At 36.2% G+C, this 22,133-nt stretch overlaps 1 protein-coding gene across 2 annotated transcripts in view; it reads left to right on the top strand.

Moving 5' to 3' along the window:
• Positions 1–15,735, top strand: part of LOC101306587 (electron transfer flavoprotein-ubiquinone oxidoreductase, mitochondrial-like) — an 18,621-nt gene extending 2,886 nt beyond the window's left edge. Inside the window, exons 6-18 of one of the 2 annotated variants that reach the window (XM_004309755.1) lie at positions 437–483; positions 592–666; positions 2,155–2,271; positions 2,385–2,453; positions 2,928–3,020; positions 6,709–6,811; positions 7,997–8,121; positions 10,460–10,509; positions 10,613–10,679; positions 11,451–11,530; positions 14,460–14,588; positions 14,669–14,735; positions 15,517–15,735. In XM_004309755.1, coding sequence (XP_004309803.1) covers positions 437–483; positions 592–666; positions 2,155–2,271; positions 2,385–2,453; positions 2,928–3,020; positions 6,709–6,811; positions 7,997–8,121; positions 10,460–10,509; positions 10,613–10,679; positions 11,451–11,530; positions 14,460–14,588; positions 14,669–14,735; positions 15,517–15,600 — 1,106 coding nt within the window. In that variant the 3' untranslated portion in view covers positions 15,601–15,735. Of the gene's footprint in view, positions 1–436; positions 484–591; positions 667–2,154; positions 2,272–2,384; positions 2,454–2,927; positions 3,021–6,708; positions 6,812–7,996; positions 8,122–10,459; positions 10,510–10,612; positions 10,680–11,450; positions 11,531–14,459; positions 14,589–14,668; positions 14,736–15,184; positions 15,315–15,516 lie in introns of those variants that run through there. The other variant, XM_004309756.1, reaches the window with a different exon arrangement.
• The last annotated feature ends 6,398 nt before the right edge of the window (positions 15,736–22,133 follow it).

Genomic DNA, 22,133 nt, shown 5'->3' with positions numbered 1-22,133 from the left:
ACTTGCATCTCTCTCTCTCTCTCTCTCTCTCTCTCTCTCTCTCTCATCCAAACACACAGACATGCACAGATTTATGCCCATGCACATGCTTATATGTACAACAAATATTTATGTTGTAAAAGTCCCTACTCAGAGCATGCGTGGCTCTTGTTCTGCCACTAGTCTGTGGTATTTGATATATTTTTGTTTTCTAAGCATTTAAAGTTAACAAGTTCTATACCATTTATATGTCTAATGAGGATCTGCTGTTTTGTAAGTGACTGAGTATTGTTTACAGATTTATGTTTCTTAACAGATTTGCCATTATGCGGTCCTTTTTAGTGTTGGAACTTTCACTTCATAACTTCCACGAATAAAAAAAAGATTTATTTATTTATTTACCTTCTCCAGAAATAGCTATGAACTTGGCTTAAAAGACCATGTGATTGATATGCAGGGCGGGTGACACTTCTAGCTGAAGGGTGTCGAGGATCATTGTCAGAGGTTTCCAAAAACATTTCTCTTACCTCCAAGATGTTCCATTATTGTGAACTTTCAATCTCTATTGTCAGTCAGACCAAATTCTAATATTAGTATCTCTGTTTTTAACAGAATATAATGGATAAATACAACTTGAGAGCGAAGGGCCATGCTCAGCATCAGACTTATGCCTTGGGAATCAAAGAGGTAGCAAATCATTAAAAACAAAGAATAACGGGAGAGAAATACCTTCTTTTTTTTTTGGTACTTGAAAGCTTCTATTCTTTAATGACTTCAACACAGTAAAGGAACAATTATGGATTGTAATCAATGACTGAAGAATCAAAAATACTGGTGAAACATCGCTGAAAAATTTGTTTTTCTCATCTTGTGATATTTAATTCACATACCTCATTGATATCCTCCTATTATCTTGATATATCCGGAAACTTGGCCAATATCAGTACAATCTCGATGATATCTCGTAAAAAGCAACCTGAATCCTTATCCAACTTGGCTGAACTGGAGATAATGATAGTGAGCAACCTTTAATTTTTATTCATTAATGTATTGCTCTTTTTGCTTTGTGGCTCTGTCCTTAAATAATACATCATGTCTTATTATATCTAATCTCCTTAGTATGAAACATTTGTCTCTATTAATAAAGTAATTTTGAGGTTTGACTGGTAAAATTTCATATCTCTGTTATGTCCACACATTTTACTGTACTTTGAAATATCATAACTCATACAACAAAGTTTATGAAACGTATTTTCTGAAATAATGTGGATAACTGATCATGTAAACATTTCATTATGAATTCCATATATATATATATATATATCTATTTTTTTTTTCCAAATGTCCATAATTTTTTTTGAAATTTTACCGAGACCGAAATTTCCTTGATATTTCCATCGAAATTTCCATTTTTTGGACTACCGATATATCCTTGATATCTGATATTTTAGTCCTTGATTGTAATACAGTAGTGTGGTTTTCAATACCCACATATAAAACAGTATCTGGCTTTAGATGTCGGTTAATTTTTTACGTCTGTACTAGTAAGCTGTTTCAGCTATATGTTATCAATTATTTTGATAATTAAGCACATAACGTACTTGTTAACTCCAGCAATCGTACCATAGCTGTGATATTAAATTTATAGATATATAGATATATTTTTCATATGCCCATTATAAATCCACTTTTCAGACTCTGAACTCTAACTTGGGCCTGCTACTGCACACTACAATCTTTAGGAAGCTAAAAACTGGGTTGTACCTTGATGTGGTCCTAACTACAGAGCACCTGCGAGCGAACAACCACAATTGCAGTGAACCTTTTTTGGATAACAATAATTTTGATTGGTCATTTTCAAGCTCCAGTATTTGTATTGTAGTCCGAAAATTATGTTATAGCATTGCTATGGGTTACTTACCTAATGAAAGTTTTCTTCTTGTCAAGGTTGGGCATTGTTAAAGATACTGTGTTTCAGTTTTTATTTTATTTTAATTTTTTTTTATAAAGAAAAGAAATTCTTCCTCAAAGTACTAGTCGTTTATGTAGGTTTCTCTGGATTCTTTCTGGGTCTTTGAAGTAAAGAATCTCATGATACCAGTGCTTAAGCTATTCATTTCGTGGCAAAAGATTTGTGTAGCTTTTCCTAATGTTCTACCACCATTATGATTTCAGGTTTGGGAAATTGACAAGGAAAAACACAAACCAGGGGCTGTGATTCACACGCTGGGTTGGCCCTTGGACCAGAAGACATATGGAGGTTCATTTCTGTACCACATGAAAGATAGACAGGTGGGCACAATATATTTCTGATTCCTTAATCTTGTTTTCTCTGCTATTCAGTAAAAAGTGTGGTTCTCATATGGTTCCACAATATTAATTAGTTTGTAGTTTTCATTTTTCAGATTTGTATAGGCCTTGTGGTTGCTCTGAACTATCAGAACCCATTCTTAAGTCCATATGAAGAATTCCAGGTGACTAAATCATTGGTATCTCTGAATGATCTAAACTGTGATTCACCTTTGGGGTATGCAGCTCTCATAAAACTTTAGTGATTATGAGCATATATTTATGTTATTATTATTATTATTATAATAATAATAATAATAGTAATAGTAATTAATTATTGTTGTTGTTGTTGTTGCTGCTGCTGCTGTGTAATATTAATTTTCAAATGAGCACTATTTTTACTCTCTAGGCAGACTGGTTCCTAATTTCTGTAACTTTTTCCTTTCTGAAGCTCAGTGAGGACACACAAGCTTACCGCTGTTATTATCTAGATGGATTATTTGCTAATTGATGAACTCTTTTAGTTGTTATATTTTTCTCCGTATGGGGATTGTAATTTAGTGAAAATGTTTTCTCTCTTTAGCTTCTGTTTTATATCTAATGTCCACAAATACTCTAGTCTTACTGATTAAACTTTAATTTTTTTCCCTGCTGGGCAGAAATTTAAGCATCATCCTGCAGTCAAGCCACTGCTAGAGGGTGGGACTGTTCTTCAATACGGTGCTCGCACCTTGAATGAAGGTGGCTTTCAGGTACATTAGTAGCTTTATATCTCCTTGATATACATACTGGTATGCAAATATCAAGGATGTAGACTGCATACCAAATGAGGTGCATCTCTCTCAAGTAATGTTTCTTGACCTGGCTGCATCATGTTCCCTTGAAGCATCCTTCGTAGCCGATCTGAATTACTGAAGATTAAAGGCAGAAGGGTTTAAACTGAATTTCCATGATAATTACGTCAATCATAGTGATTTTAAATAATGTTTTGTAGGTGCCCAGAATTCTTTGGGGTTGTGGGGTACTAGAAGTAGAAACCCAGAAGGATGCCCAGAATTTTTGACTCTCTCCCAAGGACTTCCCTCTCCACCCCTCTATAGGTTTCAATAATCTTTTGTTTCTTTCCATTTTTAAGCACCCAAACTACAGCCAGCAGCCCACAACCCCAAAGAATTCTGGCTTTTCTCCCTTTACCAAAAGCTGAAAGATTTTCTTTAAATAAAATCATTCCTCTCTGATGGAGTTGTCCAGTCCACTTTTGCCTCTCTAAATGACTTCTTCCAAAGGAAGTTTGCGACCCCACAATGCACAAAGACATGATCAACACTTTTCCCTTGAGTTCTGCACAAAATGCACTAATGAGGGGAAAAACAATGACCTGGTCTTCTCCTTTGAATAACATCGCATGTGTTCGTCCTCCCGTGTGCCACAAGCCATCGCAAAATCTTCACCTTGCTACAAGGACTCTCATTCCAAAGGAAATTTCCAAAGCCACTTCCCTAGAAAAGACTCATTTCTTGCAATTAAGTTCCCAATTCTCAGCCCTCCTATTTCTCTACTTTTCGACACAATCTCCCAGCGAGGCAGATGGTCTTTCTTGCCCTCTCCGACTCCATCTCAGAAAAAAAAATTAAAATAGATTCTAATCTCTTTGCCCCTCCACCAGAATTTGGATTAGAGATAAATAATCAGTTGGGAGGCGGCTTAGAACTGCTTGGATCAAATGTCAGTCTACCCTCTCTTGATAGGAAAGGTTCTATCCTATGCTCCAATCTCTTCTCAACTTTTCCTACCACTGGGTTCCAAAACGAGGCTCGCTTTGGGTTGCCACCTTAAGGAAGGGCTAGGTATTTCATAGGCCAAGCTCCAACCTCACAGCCTTGTTCACCAGCTGGCCTTCTAATCTATCAACTGTGGTGTTCATTCCAACCTCGGAGCATTTTGATTTATTGATTTTCAGAAATCAAACAGAAGGTTTCTAGGATGTTGTTTAAGTTGTTCCGAGTCTGGTCATCATCCTTCAAGAAGAAAATTGTATCATCCGCAAATTGCAAGTGTGTAATTTCAACCTCTTCCCTCCCAACCACCAGTTCTTCAATCAGATTGTAGTCTCTTGCCTTCTTCATAATTCTATTCAACACATCCACCACTAGAGTAAAGAGAAAAGATGATAAGGGGTCACCTGGCATTAATCCCCGGGAAGTGCCGAATTTTCCTTTTCTCCATTTATCAGAATAAAGAATTTCGCTGACCACAGGCAACCCCCACTCATTTTCTCCATCTTTCTCCAAAACCTTTACTTTCCATAACATAATCCAAACAATTATACTCTACATGATCATATGGTTTCTCAAAATCAATTTTGAAAACCAGCCTCTCTTTTGTGTTCTTCTTTGTCTCATCAACCACTTCATTAGCCACCATATGACTGCATCTCGTATTTGTCTCCCTTATATGAAGGCTCCCTTTTACATGGATACGGTACAATGCGATATGAGGAAACAAAAAATCTCGAGTGTTTTAGGATATGGGTACGAGAAGGATATGCCGATTTTAAATATATTTTAATCATTTTTATTTAATTATAAAAGAACCATTGCATTGCTGCCTTCCACACCCATAAACCCACTGTTTTCATCTATGGAAGCTTCTTCTCTAGGACCAATTCTTCACTCATGGGTACACCAGAAAGAATAAGAAAAACACGGACTCTCTCTTCTCTTCCTATCTCTCTCCTCTCTGCCCTCTCTCACCCTAACTGAGAATGGATACACTTTGCTCTTTTGTCTCTGCGATGCAAAACCAAGAGCAGAATCCCTCCTTATATAGCCATAAGGATATCCAGATTTCTTCACCAAATAGGAATCCTATTCCTTTTAGTGGTGGGCAATAATGTCGCCTCCTTCTCTGTAATCAACAAGGATTACAGGTAGGAACCTAAACCTACTGGGTAAACTTTCTCATACTCTAGACAAAACATCTTAGGAAAAACACATGGGCTGGAAACCCAATAAAGAGAAGGAGAAATACAGATCGAATTATTTTACAGTTTTTCTATAGCTTATCTAAAATTGGGTTAGTCAGATACATGTATCCGGGCATATCCAATGCATACCGCACAAGTATCACTATCCTGTATCAGTACGGTATGCACTGTCAATTTCGCGTTCTGTGCTTTGTTGCATTTGCAGCTTCATTTATAATATTGTGGGTCTCCGTCCTCTACCACATAAGTCAGTGATTAGCAACGATCAGTCTACGCAAAAGACATTGCCTATTGGTGCTCACCCCAGTGCTTAAAATATTTCTGATTTAGATGCCCATAATGATGCCAGAAAATAAGTTCTCCACTTCCCTTCCATAATTGAAGGCCATCTCCTTTTACAAAACCCAAAAGTTGTATAATTGCTATAATTTGAATTGAGAGAATTGAGAAAGGGTATATAACAAACTAAATGCAGAATCCCCAGTCCAATTTTTCTGAAAAGCTTTCTTTCCCAGTACTCGCACTTAACGGTGTGCACTGAGTGAGAGAATTTGCCGTTTTAGATTTATCTCTCTGTGGACACTGTCTTCAGTCTCTTGTCACGAAATTTTGGAGTCCCGCAATTTTATGCAACCCATTACCCATTGAATAATTGAATCCTCAAAAAGTCCTTAATGCTTAGACTCCCCCTTAGTGCCAGCCCTAAAGAATTTGACCAGAGGCCTGGAGTAGTTCTAATGTATTACTCTCTCTCTCTCTCTCATGTTTATAAATACGTTTATAGGGGCCTGCCTGTCCACCATATGCAATACCATTTCAATATCTAAAACCTTAAATTTCAGGATCTACCCGTAAAAGTCAGCCAAACAGGAAATCTTTGAGATATCTAATTGATTGAACAAGTAGACGAGCACAATGTTTTCAATATCTGTTTGGTATTATTATGGTAGCTGGCTATATTATTTTTGAATTCGGCTGATTTTATGCAATTGAAACGGGACAACATGTTACCTTCCATTTGCAATCTCTCAAATAGGCAGATGTACCCCATTTTCCTAGAAATATATCTAATCAAATAAGCCAACAGACCAGTACAGTATTTTAATGGTATCATTATGGTTTTCTGCTAGAATATTTCTGAATTATGGTTGATTTTATGCCAAAGTAATTTTTGAGTGCTGGCCTGAAAATAATTTGGAAAGGGATGTCATTCTGTGTTCCATTTGCAGTCCTCAAAGACAGAAAAGATCACTGTATAGTCCATTTTCCTTGAACGAGGTTTTACGAGCATTTGAAATAAAAGAAGTGTAAGTGTCAGAATATGATTGACCATAAGGGTGCATGAATAACATTACTGTACATAGGTCTGCATTATGTACCAACTTTCTTTTTTTTTTTTTTTTTTTTCTCGTTTGCTGTTATATGTATACAAGTGAGTTGATGTTAAATTTCAGTCTATCCCATATCCAGCTTTCCCTGGAGGAGCAGTTATTGGCTGCTCTGCTGGCTTTTTGAACGTGCCTAAAATTAAGGGAACACATACTGCAATGAAATCAGGTACGCTCCACCAGTCTTGTTGAATTGAAATTTTTCATCTTATTCACATTGCGTACCTATGTGGAAACAATTATGCATGCTGAGTCGAGTTGTTCTACTTTCAGAATAGATAATTGATTGTAGTATTGTCAAATTATGTAATAATATTTATAAATAGCTCCATCTTGTTTTGATTGCCTCACCACCTTGAAAAAGAAAAATCATAATCTACTTTTGTTTTCACTTTTCCCTTAAAAACTCTGCAAGTATCAAATATTTTGATTGCTTTGATGCATCTGAAGTGATGTGGGATAAAGAAGCTTGGATTGAAAGGCCTTTTGAACAAAAGAAATTTAAAAGAGCAGGATCGGATTGTGTCATAGTCTGTTGGACGAGTAACAACCAAACATTATTTAGAATGCTTTTAGGAATGTTTTAAGTTTCATATTGTTTTAGGAATCTAGAGTTCTTAGGTAGCTTAGAAATATTAGGAATCATCTTTGTTCTGTTTGTTGTAGAATAATTCTAGCTCTTATAGTAGGAGAAAAGGAAGACTTGACTGATAAATATTATAAACTTTTTAGATCTCATGTTCTCTTAATTCTCTCCATTCTCTTCTCAATTCTCTATCTGCTATTCTCTTTGTTCTCTTCTTAATTATCTTCTTTCCCTTCCTAGGCTTTTGATTAAGGATTTATTGCTCTCTATTTTTTTTTGTTATAAGCAGCACATATTCTTTATACTTAATAGCTTCTGTAGCCAACCCTGGAAGTTGATGATAGTGGTGGTATTTTATGAGTTGGTCCACTTGATGTGTGTTTGATATGGCAGAAGGGAATTCAAAATTGCCCATGGGGAACTATATACAGGATACTGGTCCTGATTTTCATAATGTTTCATTTTCGACATACAAACCAATGCATACCAATAAATGTATCACATTTCAAGAAACCAAACACTTCGAGGGCCTATACCTGGCTGTTTCATGGCACATATTTGATTACTGCCAGTAGCTAAGAATACATTTGTCATATTGGTGGTATTTCAGAGTTGGACCACTTAATGATTTGTTAGTACAGTACTGAATTCATATGGGCCATGTGAAATTGATAGAAACTTTGAATACTTCTGTGTTAATTGTAATATTAGTGCCTTACTTTTGGAATTGCTTTTAAAATTTGAACTTAACTAACCTACTACTTATAGGCATGCTAGCTGCAGAGGCAACTTTCAGTGCTCTTCGTGAAGGCTCGAATATGGATAAGTACTGGGATGATTTAAGGAATTCGTGGATATGGGAAGAACTATATAGAGCACGGAACTATCGACCGGTGAGTAGAAGTGTCCATTTGGTTGCCTTTTTATGGTTTTATGTTATCTTTTTGTTGCTAGACTGCTTACTCATTAGTTTTCCATTGCTGTTATTGTAGTAAATTTGCACCACTCAGATCCTTGTTTCTCTTTCCACACTTATGACTTTGTTTAATATTTGTTCATATAACTGACATTAACTAGAGCATATTTATAGTAAATATGCACCACCCATTCGGCACTTACACTTATTTATACCAGAGCATATAACTGACATTAAAGACTCATTAGGATTAAATTTCCAAAACTGAAGCATAAAAGACCTAATCAAGGAAATCTTAAAGCCTCTAAACATAAATGGAAATCTCTCTTTTGAAAAATTTCTTTTGGGATGGATTGGAGAGAGGGTAAGAAAGACCATCTGCTTCGCTGAGAGATTGTGTCGAAAAGTAGAAAAAAAGGAGGGTTGGGGATTGGAAACTAAATTGCAAGAAATAAGTCTTTTCTAGGGAAGTGGCCTTGGAGATTTCCTTCGGAGCGAGCTTCTGGCATGTTGTAACAAGGAGAATGGTTGGGATTCAAAAATCCTTGGAAACATATCAGCTGGTTTAAGCACAATTTCCCTTTGTCATAAACTAGTCGTAGGAAATGACAAAAGGGTGAGGTTATGGGAAGATTCTTGCCCTTGAGCTTCTACTTTCCAAGGTTGTTCAGACTTTCGAGATACACCAATTCTTTGGTGGAAAGATTAGTTGTTCACTGTAGTTTTTTATGAGCTGGGATTTCGGATTCAGAAGAAATTCAAATGACCAGGAGATTGAGGAGCTTGCCGCGTTGATGGCTAAGCTAGAAAATGTCTGATTAGTGGAATGCAAACCAGATGAAAGGAGATGGAAGCTTGAGTCTACTGGGAAATTCTCTTGCAAATCTTTTCATAGATTCTTAATTAGTGGTGGATTAGACCCAATCTTTGTGCCTGCAAAGTTTATTTGGAACTCTAAGGCCCCCGCTAAGGTGTGGCACACGGGAGGACGAAAACATGTGATGTTCTTTAAAGGAGAAGACCAGGTTGTTGGTTTTCCCTTCATTGGTGCATTTTGTGCGAAGCTCAAGGTGAAAGTGTTGATCATGTTTTTTGTGCATTGTGAAGTTGTTAAGTTCTTATGGAAGAAGTTATTTAGGGATGCAAAAGTGGTCTGGACAACTCCATCAGAGGGGAATGTTGTTCAAAGAAATTCTTTCAGCTTCTGTTTAAGGGAAAAAATGCGGAATTCTTTGGGGTTGTGGGGTGCTAGGTAGTCCTGGGTGGTCTGGATGGAAAGAAATAGAAGACTACTTGAAACCTATAGTCGGGTGGAGAGGGAAGACTTAGAGTCAAGTTCTGGGCATCTTTATGGGCTTATACTTCTAATGAGTTTAAGAACTAGTCTTTCTTCCATTGTTCTTAACTGGGAAGCAGCTGTAGTATAATCTCTATGTTTAGTTTTAGTTCTAAAAGATGAGCTGCTATGCCTTTAGTTGTAAACCCTAAACCCTTTGCTTTTTGTCTCACTAAAAAGTTGTTTCTATTCAAAAAAAAAAAAAAAAGACGCAAGGCAAATGTCAAAACTAGTACTAAATGGTCAATTAGTGTAAGGTAAGAAACAAGAGTAGAATCAACTTTCCAGCTCTAAACCAATAGGAATAACTCTTCCTATTCCAAAGCCCATTTGAATACTAGAATAATTCCTGTGTGCACTAGTCTTCATTTGTTTAATCCTAATCAATTAGGCATATCAACTAGCCAAATTCACAACACTTATCTCGGGGATGTGAATACCTTACTGAGCCTGATAATTTTGATAACCAATTAAACCCTAAACCTCTGGTTTGGATTGATTATGTGATGAAATTAATTGAATGGAGCCTATCTAAAACTTCCACGCAGGTATCGGATTATAATAGATTTTTAAAGGAGATCCTAATGACAACAGTAATTAGAGACAGCATTGCGAGATGCACATGATATCTTTGGGTGCCATTAATAATCGTTCCAATTAAACGCGGAGCGGATTCTCATATTAGTTTTAAACGTTCGAGAAAAATAGATAAGCTATAAATAAAGAATGTGCAAGATCTGTTGACAAGGGCACTATAACGGATCAATTCAGTCTATTGGAAAAGAAAGCAATATAGAACAGATTAGTGAGAACTCATCTCAGCAGACGTGTTCCATAAGACTTGCTAGTTTATGTTATAAACTGGTCTATGATTGTCTTGTCCGGAGACTTCTCTAGCTTGATAATGTGATGGTGGCATAATGGCAATCCATATAAATAACTCTATATCACTAATTTTCGTATGCTCTTGTTATTTCAGGCATTTGAGTATGGAGTTATTCCTGGCTTGGCCATAAGTGCGTTAGAACGGTGAGATCTGGTGGCCGTCTATCACATCAACTGATTACTCTGTTTTCTGGTTGTCTAAATTTGCTTGTTGATATCTCACTCGTCAATTTTTTCTGCTTACCAGCTATATAATTAAAGGGAGAGCCGCATTAACACTGAAGCATGGAAAACCTGATAATGAAGCAACAAATGTGAGTCAATATTCTGCATAACACGAACTACACTGACATGCATTAGTACCGACTGCTATTTTAGTTTGAGGGTTCAATTTGATAGACATTGTAAAAAGTATCACATCTAAGGGGGAATATGAAGGTAGGGCCAGATCCTCCTTGGTAACCCCTATGACTTGATTGAATTGAAGTCCGACCAGGGAGTGGAATATTCTTCGGGCATTTGGTTCGTAGGAGTGAGGGTTAGTCTCAAATTGATGTTGCTTAGTGGCCGACTGAATTCACGAATTGGCATATGATGCTGATATCTCAATGTGAATATCATTGGGTTGGACATATTATTAAATTATTTATGTTCTCTGTCATGGATGCATTTGTAATAAAAGCATTGATTAAAAATTTAATATATTGTTCTTTCTTCTATGCCTTCTTCATGATTTTTCATCCGACCAATTGATATTTGTGTTCCAGGAATCTTTAAAATAAACTAAGCATATCATTTTGTTCAATGCTGCTCAAAAGCTTCTTCATGAGTCATGAACAGCAGTCTTTATAATCTTCTGCTTCAAGTTTAACACATTGATAAATATATTTACTCTGGGCTTCATTTTTTGCTAAAGTTAGCAATTCTCGAACATATCATAATCATTAGAACCATTGGTTTTTATTTGTGTCCAATCACAACCACTAAGACCTGGAATAAGTTTTGGTTAAACTAGAACATATTACTACTGATGAACTTATTTATCTGCCAAGTGTGAACTGACTTGTGCACTCTTATATATGCAGGTCGCAGAGTTCCACAGTCCAATTAAATATCCAAAGCCAGATGGAGTTTTATCTTTTGACATTCTAACCTCCTTACACAGGTTTCAAAAAACTGGCTGTTTTCTTTTTTTGCCTGTGTTCTTGTTTGTCTTAATTATATATTGCAATAGAACATAGAACATGCTAGAGTGGTAGCACTTGCCGTTGTGAATTAGTCAATGTGTTGAAAAACCCAAACAAGTAATCAGTCAATGTGTGTCGATAAACCCAAACAAGCATAGCACACCAAGACAAACAACCAATAGATGAATACAAGAACACAGATTTAAGGTGGTTTGGCAAAACTTTTTCCAGCGTCCACCAGGCAGAAAAACAATATTCCAGAAAGAACTCTCACTTCTCTTCCTAATATCTCTCTTCTTCTCCCTCTCTCACTTTGTAACTCCAAGAAGTGTATTTCACTTTGCTCTCTCTCTGATGCAAAACCAAGAGCAGAACCTTTATTTATATAGCCATCAGGATATTAGTTTTTCTTGACCAATTAGGATACCCATTTCTATTATCGGTAGGCAATAATGCCTTCTCCTTCTCTGTAACTGACAAGGATTACAGGTTCTCTGACATCAATAAGGATATCCTTATTGGAACACCATTCATCAGTAGGAATCCAAAACTTACTGGGTAAATAATTCAGAGTAAAGACGCTAGTATTAGGAATAACTTATGGGCTGGTAAACCAACACTTGCCAACATATGTTGTAGAGTATATATTTTATCAACCTATTTCACCTTCATCAGCATTTAATCGATGCGAAATTAATAGCAGATTCATCCTTTTCAGACCTTAAACACTTAAGTTATCAATCATCAAGCGATCTGAATCGAATCAGCCGTTGATGATGTTGGGGGAACCCGTGCAAAACGCTCTAGCTAAGCCTTGCGTTCGTGTTCAAGCAGTTCCCAACAAGCATCAAGCGCCCTTTGGGCTGTACTACGGATGACAAAAATCCCCGGGTAGAATACCCACGGGTATATGACCCTAATGGGGAAGAAATACGGTGCTCAACGGGTAACGGGGATGGGGATCCCTATTATTCGAATTCTTAAATCGGGTACGGGGTAGGTATGGTATTTTGATCCTCATCCCCGTTAAGTGTGGAAAAATGATCAACATATAATTTATTATATATATATTTGATATTTAAATATATAATTTATAAATAAATATTTATGTAAACTTCTTTTGTAAATATTTTTTTCCAATTCTCTTGATATTTGTATAAACTTCATTTTAATATATATTTTCTAATTTTCTTAATAAAACTTTACATAAACAAAGATTTTTTAATCAAACATTTTTATAAATAATTTTCTACATAATAGATTAGTAATATTGCTAACGGAGATCGGGGCAGGTAATGGGACTTGGTCCCCAAAGGGGACATGGGTTGGGAATCCCCCATTATTTATGACAAGGATCGAGGCGGGTACGGGGAGGAGGAATGAAACAGGGTATGAGAATGGTATTTCAATCCCCTTAACCTATTCTACTCATGGCCATCCATAGGCTGTACGCGTGGACGTACGGTTGCGGTATAGTGCAAGTGTGATACAGTTGTCACCAGCTGTCTGCCAAGCCACGGTCAGCCGCGCATCTATAAGTTGGGGCCTTACCCTCGCCTTCTGAGGTAAAACAACTGAGCTCAACTGACTACAACTCCCCATGAGCCGATATGTCTGACTTCAGCGTCGGAGCAGGTACCAGCGGCGTAGCTAGAAATGTTAATTAGAAGGGTCAGTATTTATTAAATAAAAAATAAATCTGATTAAATAATATAGAAATTATGAATCATTACAACATTACAAAATAATTAGTTTTTCTCAAACAATCGAATATTGCTGATAGTTTGGATCGTAGTTTCATTTTTGTTGTAACCGTGGCAGACATATAAATGAATTTTATTTTTTAGAGTTTCATATATAGTGTCATATAATACGTTACTTTTCTCTTATGATATGATCGATAATCTCTACAAAAAGACTTTTGTAGTTTCAGATTTTGAATTGATTTCCTAAAGACAATTTGCTATTTGTGGAAACACTCAGAATAGAGAAGAAAAAGGCGTAGAGATCAAACCAATGTTATGCATTATATGTATATATATAGTATGTAGGAGTAAACAATTATTGTTAATCAATAAATAAAATATATTAAAAACCTAAAAGAACTTGAAAGTTATAAATCATAAGTGGACTTTTGTATATGGGCCAAAGCATTCTGATGGTTTACATATGCAAAGTCTATAACTCTATATATACCAGTTAATCAAACGATGAAATCCAAAAACTGAGAAGGGTCATCTGACTCTTCTCGCCCTACCCTAGCTACGCCTCTGGCGGGTACGTCCGGATCCGTCCGGAATCCCCTCTACCTCATTGTTCGCATCTTGCAGGATTGACAGTTGAGTAGATAGATCGTCTTCTGTGGACAAACTCCTTTGTGAACAAGGTCAACAAATGGCTAACTCTAGCTATCCCAATATCCACCCCTTAACAGATAAAGTAATGAAAAATGACTAAGAGCTCAGTGTAAGGTTGGCATTTCTACCCCCATTGGGTAAACCCGCTGGGTAATACTCACTCAAAATGGTTTTGGGTAATTACCCACCCATTTCTTTTACTGCATATATTATGCTGTGTATTAGGGATACTTATTGGCATTAATGTATTTAAAGCATTGATCATTCTACATTTTTTTTTTTTTGAGAACATTGATCATTCTACATTAGAGGACCTGAAGGTATAAGCTGCACTCACAAATTCTATTTTTTCTTGTCAGGGTTATTATTTCGATCGGTTTCATTTCACTAAAAAATAAATTAACAAATAAAATATTGGCTCTAAATATATTTGAGTTGCCCTCGTTTTTAATGGACTTCCTCTAGGAACTTTGATTATTTTATACTCTGAATTGTTGATCTGGATATGTGTGGAATTTGTATTTGGAGTAATACGTTTGCAATTTTAAAGGAGCAATACAAATCATGAACATGATCAACCAGCTCACCTTCGGTTGAAGGATCCTAAGAAGCCTGAAGTTGTCAACTTGCCAGAGTATGCTGGTCCTGAATCACGATATTGTCCTGCACGTGTTTACGAGTAATTCCCATTCTATTAATTGATTTCATTTGACTTTGTAATTTGATTATCTCTGATTATTTTAAACTTGTAAATTTAAGGTATGTCCCTGGTGAAACCGGTCAGCTGAAGTTGCAGATCAATGCTCAGAATTGCCTACATTGCAAGGTAATACAAAAGTTAGTGGGAGCTAGTTGGTTTTTAGTATGTCAGAACTTGAAAAATATGCACATTCAATGGTTAGAAAACTCTTTTACTAGACTATGGACAGATTTAAATAGTTTGTGTCCTCAGTACCGACCAAGATTTTGTTTTATTTTCTAATTTGTCATCTTTCTATTATTTTGTTAGTTCATGCATATGGCATGTTCTTCTCCAAGTGCAACAAACCATAATAGTAGGGTTACTGCATTTCAATATATGACACCATGTTGCATGATTAAAAAGGACAATAAAAGCATAATATTTAGAAAACAACTTCTGTTTTCTTCCATTGTCCATCACATTCCATCTTTCATTCATCTCTTTATCCTTTTTTTTGTTTTTTGTTTTGTTTTTTGGGAATGAGAGCCTCTTTGTATTTTTTTTACTTTTTTTTGGTGCTACTGTCTCTGTAGAAATGATAACCACCTACAACATATGAAGTTTTGCTTTTGACAAGCCTCTCACAGTTACTGTCACATGGAAGGTTGGTTGTGAGAGGACCTGTATGCAGTGGTTGGAGCCAACTTTTCAACTGCTCTAATATGCAGATTCTTTCTTTCTTTGATCTTCTCAAAGTTTTGAGGTTTTGAAATCCATGATGGTAAAATATGAGCTCTTAATACCCCAATATGCGAATTTTTTCTTTGATTGTCTGAGAATTTGAGAATGTTGAAAGCCTTAGAAACTATGAATTATTTTTATAGACAACAAAAAAGCAAAAACAATTCTGCTTGTAACAATTCAGGCTTGCGATATCAAAGACCCAAAGCAAAACATAGAGTGGACAGTTCCAGAAGGAGGTGGTGGCCCAGGCTATTCCATAATGTAGAAGAAACACTGTGTCTGTAATATTTCTTTCTAAAATAATTAAATTGCTAACGGGAAAGGATTCATACAGTTTGATGTGGAATTTCCATTAATCTTACATCGGGTCAAAAAGTTGTATCAAAAGAATCATGCTTTCTTCAGTTTATGGAATTCAGATGATTTCTCTGAAATAATCACTGGACACATTTGGTATTTTTGGTTTTAAATCAACGAGATCAAGTATATAAAACGTCAACAAGCAATATCAAGGAATATGCTATTTTTCCATGCTTTTAGTCTGTAGTTTTTTTTTTTTTTTTCTTATTTCCTCCGGTTTATCTTGTAGGATACTATGGCACGTTTCTTGTGCCTCTATGTTTTAGGAATATGTTCTATTTCTTGTGGGGGCACCCTGTAGGTTACTAGGCCTAAGGTGTTTTATGAGTACGACTACTAAAAGGTAGTCTATCTTATGTATTAGGTGAGGTATGCCTCACAACTACTTGTCTATCGGTAGATGATAACGGTAAAGTATGTAATGGTTACTTCAAGCTTTCGTTTTACCCAAATTTATGAAAGTCGTAACTGACTATTTTCAAAAAAAAAAGAAAAAAAAGACTTTATTAAGAACCGAAAAAAGCCATCTTCTATGACTAAGAACTTGGAACAAATCTAGATTAATAGTAATAAAATATATTTTTGTCTAACAAGATCGCTCACGCATCGACATTTCGGAATCCCAAGTTTTTTGTCTTGCTTGCTTAAATTTTCGTGGATATTTCCTTACGTGTTCTTGGCTATTAACATGTCGCACAAGCTCTCTTACAAACAGACGTTCGCTGAAACCGTGGAAACCCAAGTTATTGCTTTAATTTTCTTGGATATTTTTGTGTGTTTTCTTAACCATTTACCAAGCCGTACAAGATTGGGTACGTTGACGTTCTTTGAATCCCTCAAACCAAGTTTTTGTTCTTCTTGGGACATGCATACACCAACTACATTGGTCTCTTAACTTATTACTTCAATTTTCTTGAATATTTCTTTGCCGTTTCTTAGTTATTTAACAAGATCTCATAAGATGGCACACGAATCGATGTTCTCGGAATCTGTGAGAACCCAAATTTTGTTCTTCTTCAGACCTCCATAAACCAACGACATTGATCTCTTAAATTAGTTCTTCAACTTTCATGAAAATTTGTTTGTGTTTTCTTTGACATTTAATAAGATCGTACAAAATCATGCAAGAATTGACGTTCTCGGAATCTATGTAAAACCCAAATTTTTGTTTTTCTTGGGAACACCAACTACATTGGTCTCTTAACTTATTTTTTTCAATTTTCTAGGCCATTTAAAAAGGCATACAAAATCATACGAGATAGTATAATCGCACACGTTCTTGGAATCCATGAAAAAACCCATGGATATTGTCACGCCCCAATTTTTCGAAAGATAATTTTTCAAAAATTTTGGCATGATATATCTTAAAATAACTATCCCAAAACCTGTTTTCAAACAAACTTCAAAGAAACTAAAACTCAATGCGGAAATGTAAATGTCACACAACACAACTCAACATCGAGTTAAATATTACATTTCTTTTTTACATAAACTTGAAAATCAAGAAAATGAAACCACTCACATGAGTTTTAATAAAGTCTACCCCAAATATAAAAATATATAATGTACAGCAAAACCCAATAAAAACTCTGCCACTAAGCCTCCGTCTCAACCATGTTGATCCTCACCTGCAGGTCTAACCCCTACACCAAGAATTGGTGTACCGGGTTGTAAACAACAAACCCGGTAAGCTAAAAAGCCCGTATGAGTAATTCTCAAAATAACACAAAAACCTCCAATTACCAATTATATCACAAGAGCAATTTATATCAATAAATAAATTCACAAATCCAACATTTTTTCAATTAACATGTACCTATGAGTCCCATGTATTAATAAATACCCCTCATGACCTACAACAACAAAATGTGTACCCTTGGGTCCCAGATACTATACGGTATCTCCCATGACCTACACTGACAGACGGTCTAGAGCTCTATTCCTAACCGCAACCAATTGCCCGACCAAAGGCTTGGAACCCGGTTTGACTGTCTAATATCAAACACAAAAATGATAAATAGCATATTAACCGCAACCAATCACCCAATTAAAGGCTTGGAACCCGGTTTGGCTATTTATCCAACAATCACAATATCACAACATTATCCACAACAACACAATATCACATCATAAATTATATCCTTCCACATAGATATATTTACTTGAACAAAATATAGATTTTCCACAAGAATAATCTATTAATAATCAATAAAATTATGATCATATGAATCTCAAAAATAGCATATAAGGAAAACTTGTTTTATCTTACCAATGAGCCATTGGCGATCAAGCTCATATATTTTTAAAAACCATTAAAAGCATATTATTAAATCCAACATTATCATCATTATCATCATCACATGACCATAATAACATTTGGTTCAAAAGTGAACCTTAGTGAGATTTACTCACCTAAATATCCCGCTGCAAATTCCACAATCAGATGACAAAAGCAAGCCAAAACACAACTTCACAAATCACCTAAAATCACACAATTAAAACCTTAGTAACTAAAATACTATAGGTTAACACAATACCCTTAAACTAACCCTTAGTTCAAGGGAGGACAACTTTCCAAAGTCGTCGAAGTTAGCGACCCAAAATGGCTGCCTCTAATCCTCAAACCTCAACCAAGCCTAATAACAACTTAAAGTCCTAACATACAAACATTGCTCACAACCTAGAAATTCTACATCTCAACAAGCTCACCACAACAAGAGCTAGCTAAAACACAGCAAACTAAGCCACAAACACTGCCGGATGCGCTGCCACGCGCGGCGGTTAGTGGGCCCCACGCTCCACTACCAACTTCTGAATTTGAGAAAACTTAAAACATCAAAGTTGAAGCTTGAAGCAAGGGGAATACCTTTCATACCTGAGGCTTCAACCAATTTTGGCCGGAACTAGCCGGAAACTGCCCCGCCGAAATAGCAACCCAAAATCAAAACCCAAACCTGCAAATCCGGTGCCCAAACTAGCTCTTTAGGTCACCAAAGAGGTATAAACATCTCTAGAAGAGAGATGAGAGCAAGACTCACCTAACCTTGGCCGGGATCGCCGTCGAAAACGCCGACTTTCCGGCGGAACAACAGCTACTCCGCCTCTTCATGGCGGCTTCCAGGTGGCGAGACAGCGAGTGGGACTGCTCCAGAAATGGAGAGGACGTTGGTACGGATCCAACTGAACCGGCGACGTCCAAAAAGGTGGCCGGATGAGGAAGAAAATGACCGGAGAAGAAATAGGGTGTGGGAGGGTCGGGAGAGAGAAGAGAGAGACTGAGAGCTGGGCTGCTGCAGTTATAGGTTTTCCAAAAATATCTCCCACACATTTTTCTACTTATACTCTTTCCAAAACCGAAAACTAACTTCCTCTGACAATAACTTTCTCATACAACATCTGATTTACGTGTGCCGCATGTCTACGAACTCGTATCGACAAACTCTACAACTTTCATGAAGGAAGTTTTCAAAGATAACTTACGGAAAATAAAGTCAACTTTTGGCCTCTTAAAAGTCAAGGCACCTTAAAATAACTCCCGAAACTTCAACTTCGCATAAACCAAAGAATTTCCATAAACAATCCTTCATTAATTAAGGGAATAATACAAGGAAAAATGATATGAAAATCTAGGGTATTACAGATATGTTCTTCTTGGGACCTTTATACACCAACGACATTAGTCTCTAACCTATTTCTTCAATTTTCTTGGCCATTTAACATGGCATATAAGCCTGTACAAGATGGTATAGAATCAAAATGTTTTTGTTCTTCTTTGTACCACCATAAACAGACGACAATGATTCCTTAACTCGTTTCTTAAATTTTCATGGATATTTCTTTGTGTTTTTTTAGCCATTGAACAAATCGTACAAGATCTCGTGCGAATCGAAGTCCTCGGAATGCATGAAAAGCCAAGTTTTTGTGCTTCATGGGTCCTCCATAAACAGATGACAATGATCCCTTAACTCGTTTCTTCAATTTTCATGGATATTTCCTAGCGTTTTCTTAGCCATTTAACAAACAATGTTCTAAAAAACGCCGCCCAGGGCCGCCTAGGCGCTAGGTGTCAGCCCACCGTTCTGATTTCCTACTAATCGTTCAATCTGGGCGCCAGCGCGAAAAACGGCCGCCTAGGCGGGCTGGGCGGCTCCTGGGCGAGCTGGGCGGCCCGATTAGTTTTTTTTTTTGAATCAAAACACATTAAAACCTAATTTGTTTATTTCAAATTATTTTTGTTATTTCTAAGAACATAGTAGTTGACCATTTTTATTTATTTTTGATGTATATTTGCTATTTTGGAACATTATAATGCATTTTATAAATTTATTTTTATATTTTATTTGCTATTAAAAATAAAAAATACCGAAAATACAAAACCGCCTAGGCGCCGCCTAGGAGTCCGATTAATCCTCTAGGCACTAGGCGCCGGCTGTCCGACCGACTAGCGCCTAGCGTTTTTTAGAACATTGTTAACAAGTCATACAAGATCTCGCGCGAATTATAATCCTCGGAATATGTGAAAAGTCATGTTTTTGTGCTTCTAAGGACCTCAATAAACCGATGACAATGATCCCTTAACTCATTTTTTCAATTTTCATGGATATTTCTTTGCATTTTCTTACACATTTAACAAGTCAGAAAAGATCTCGAGCGAATCGAAGTCCTTGGAATCCCTTGAAAGCCATGTTTTTGTGCTTCTTGGGACGTCCGTAAACCGACGATAGTGATCCCTTGTAACACCCTGACCTTAGATTTAGATGATTTAACAAATTATTTCTCAAATAAGTTATCAAGATCAATTTTTAGAGCAAGATTAACTCAATCAATCAGCAGATTATTCGTTACCTCATCTCATCTCTCAGCTCAAAAGAAGTGACAACCAACCAACTGTCACACCCCATCGATTAACTCTACCAATTTCCGTCTCACAACTTCAAGAGAGACGGTCTCCCACATCAAAACCCACGAACAAGCCATATGCGAAATGGATTACGACGTCGTCGTCACTGGCCCATCTCCACCATATCCTCAAACTACGCTAACTATCCAATAGCCTTGTCTTACCAGATGGGATGTTGCCCTCCCTCAGAGAGAAGAAGAGAGGATCACCGAAAACCAGAGAGAGAAAAAAAGAGAGAGAGTTCTAGTGAGGAAGAGAGTCCCCGAGAAGCTTCCCCTTTTCCTTCTTTCTTTTTAATTTATTTCTTATGTCGGTCGCTTTCCACCGACCTTCAACTCGATAGATACAAATATACATATATTTTCCATTAGTTAGCATATAGACGCCCCAGATGAAACATTGACCAATTTGAATGGTTCATATCGCACCATAATTATTGCTTTTATCTACAATAAATTTTCATAGATTCCAAACTTCAAAATCAAAAGTAAATGATATCAGAACCTTGAAAATATCCTCGAAAATTTATTTATCAATCGAGACCATAAAGTAATCCTTAAACAATCTCAACATAATTAACTCGATAAATTTCCAGAGCTCACAAATATCTAGCATCATGTTTTCCATTGAGGTTCAAAAATATTGTCACATCCCGGTTCTGAAGTTATTTTGCGGTTATTTACTTTTGGTATCACTTTGGTCTTTTACCGTTTTAAGTACCGTTTACTGTTAAAGGACCCTAGAGTTGACTTTTTGTAGGAAAATTATTTTGGGAAAATTTCTTTAAGGAAGTCGTAGAAGACATTAATACGAATTCGTGGACATGCTATACGTTAAAATCGAAATTAGCATGTAAAAGTTATCAAGTAAAAAGGGTAAATTTTTATTAGGCTTTGTTTTGGGGTATTAAAGTCATCTCCAGTAGGAGATGGCTATATTAGGGCCATGGCTATAATTTAGCCCTCAAAAATATTATTTTTTATTTATAGACTACTAAACGATCTCCAGTAAGAGAGGGCTAAATTTTTGCCCAATCAAATATTTTATGATTTCACATTATATTTTCAAACTTATAATTTTATTTTATTATAACATTATTTAGATTTAGACCAAGAAAAATATTTAAGAGAAAAAATATTGTTTATTTGATTTAATGAACAACTAGTCGCCGTTATTAAACAACCCCATAATTGCATTGGAAAATTTTTCCGTTGGGAAATATGATGCATGGGTATAACCAATTAAATGCTGCCATTTGTCATACGCCATTTGTCATACTTAGAGTCAATTTCAGCCAACCCACATGTATCATTCTAATTTTTTATTCTGATGAGAGACCACTCTTTGGTCTGGACTAGGCTAGCCAAAGGGCTAAGTTTGGCCCTTTTTGTCACACCCCGAATTTTGGGTAAATAAAAAAAATTCCAAATTCAAGGCATGATAACCAAAAAGCATAAAAAACAATACAACAATTTATTTTTACAACTTGTGGAAAAATAATTTGAACCAAATAAAACCTCCCTCAAACTCACTGCAAA

Source organism: Fragaria vesca, unplaced genomic scaffold, assembly GCF_000184155.1.
Source record: "Fragaria vesca subsp. vesca unplaced genomic scaffold, FraVesHawaii_1.0 scf0513070, whole genome shotgun sequence".
Classification (NCBI taxonomy): domain Eukaryota; kingdom Viridiplantae; phylum Streptophyta; class Magnoliopsida; order Rosales; family Rosaceae; genus Fragaria; species Fragaria vesca.
This window is presented reverse-complemented; position numbering and strand designations above follow the sequence as displayed.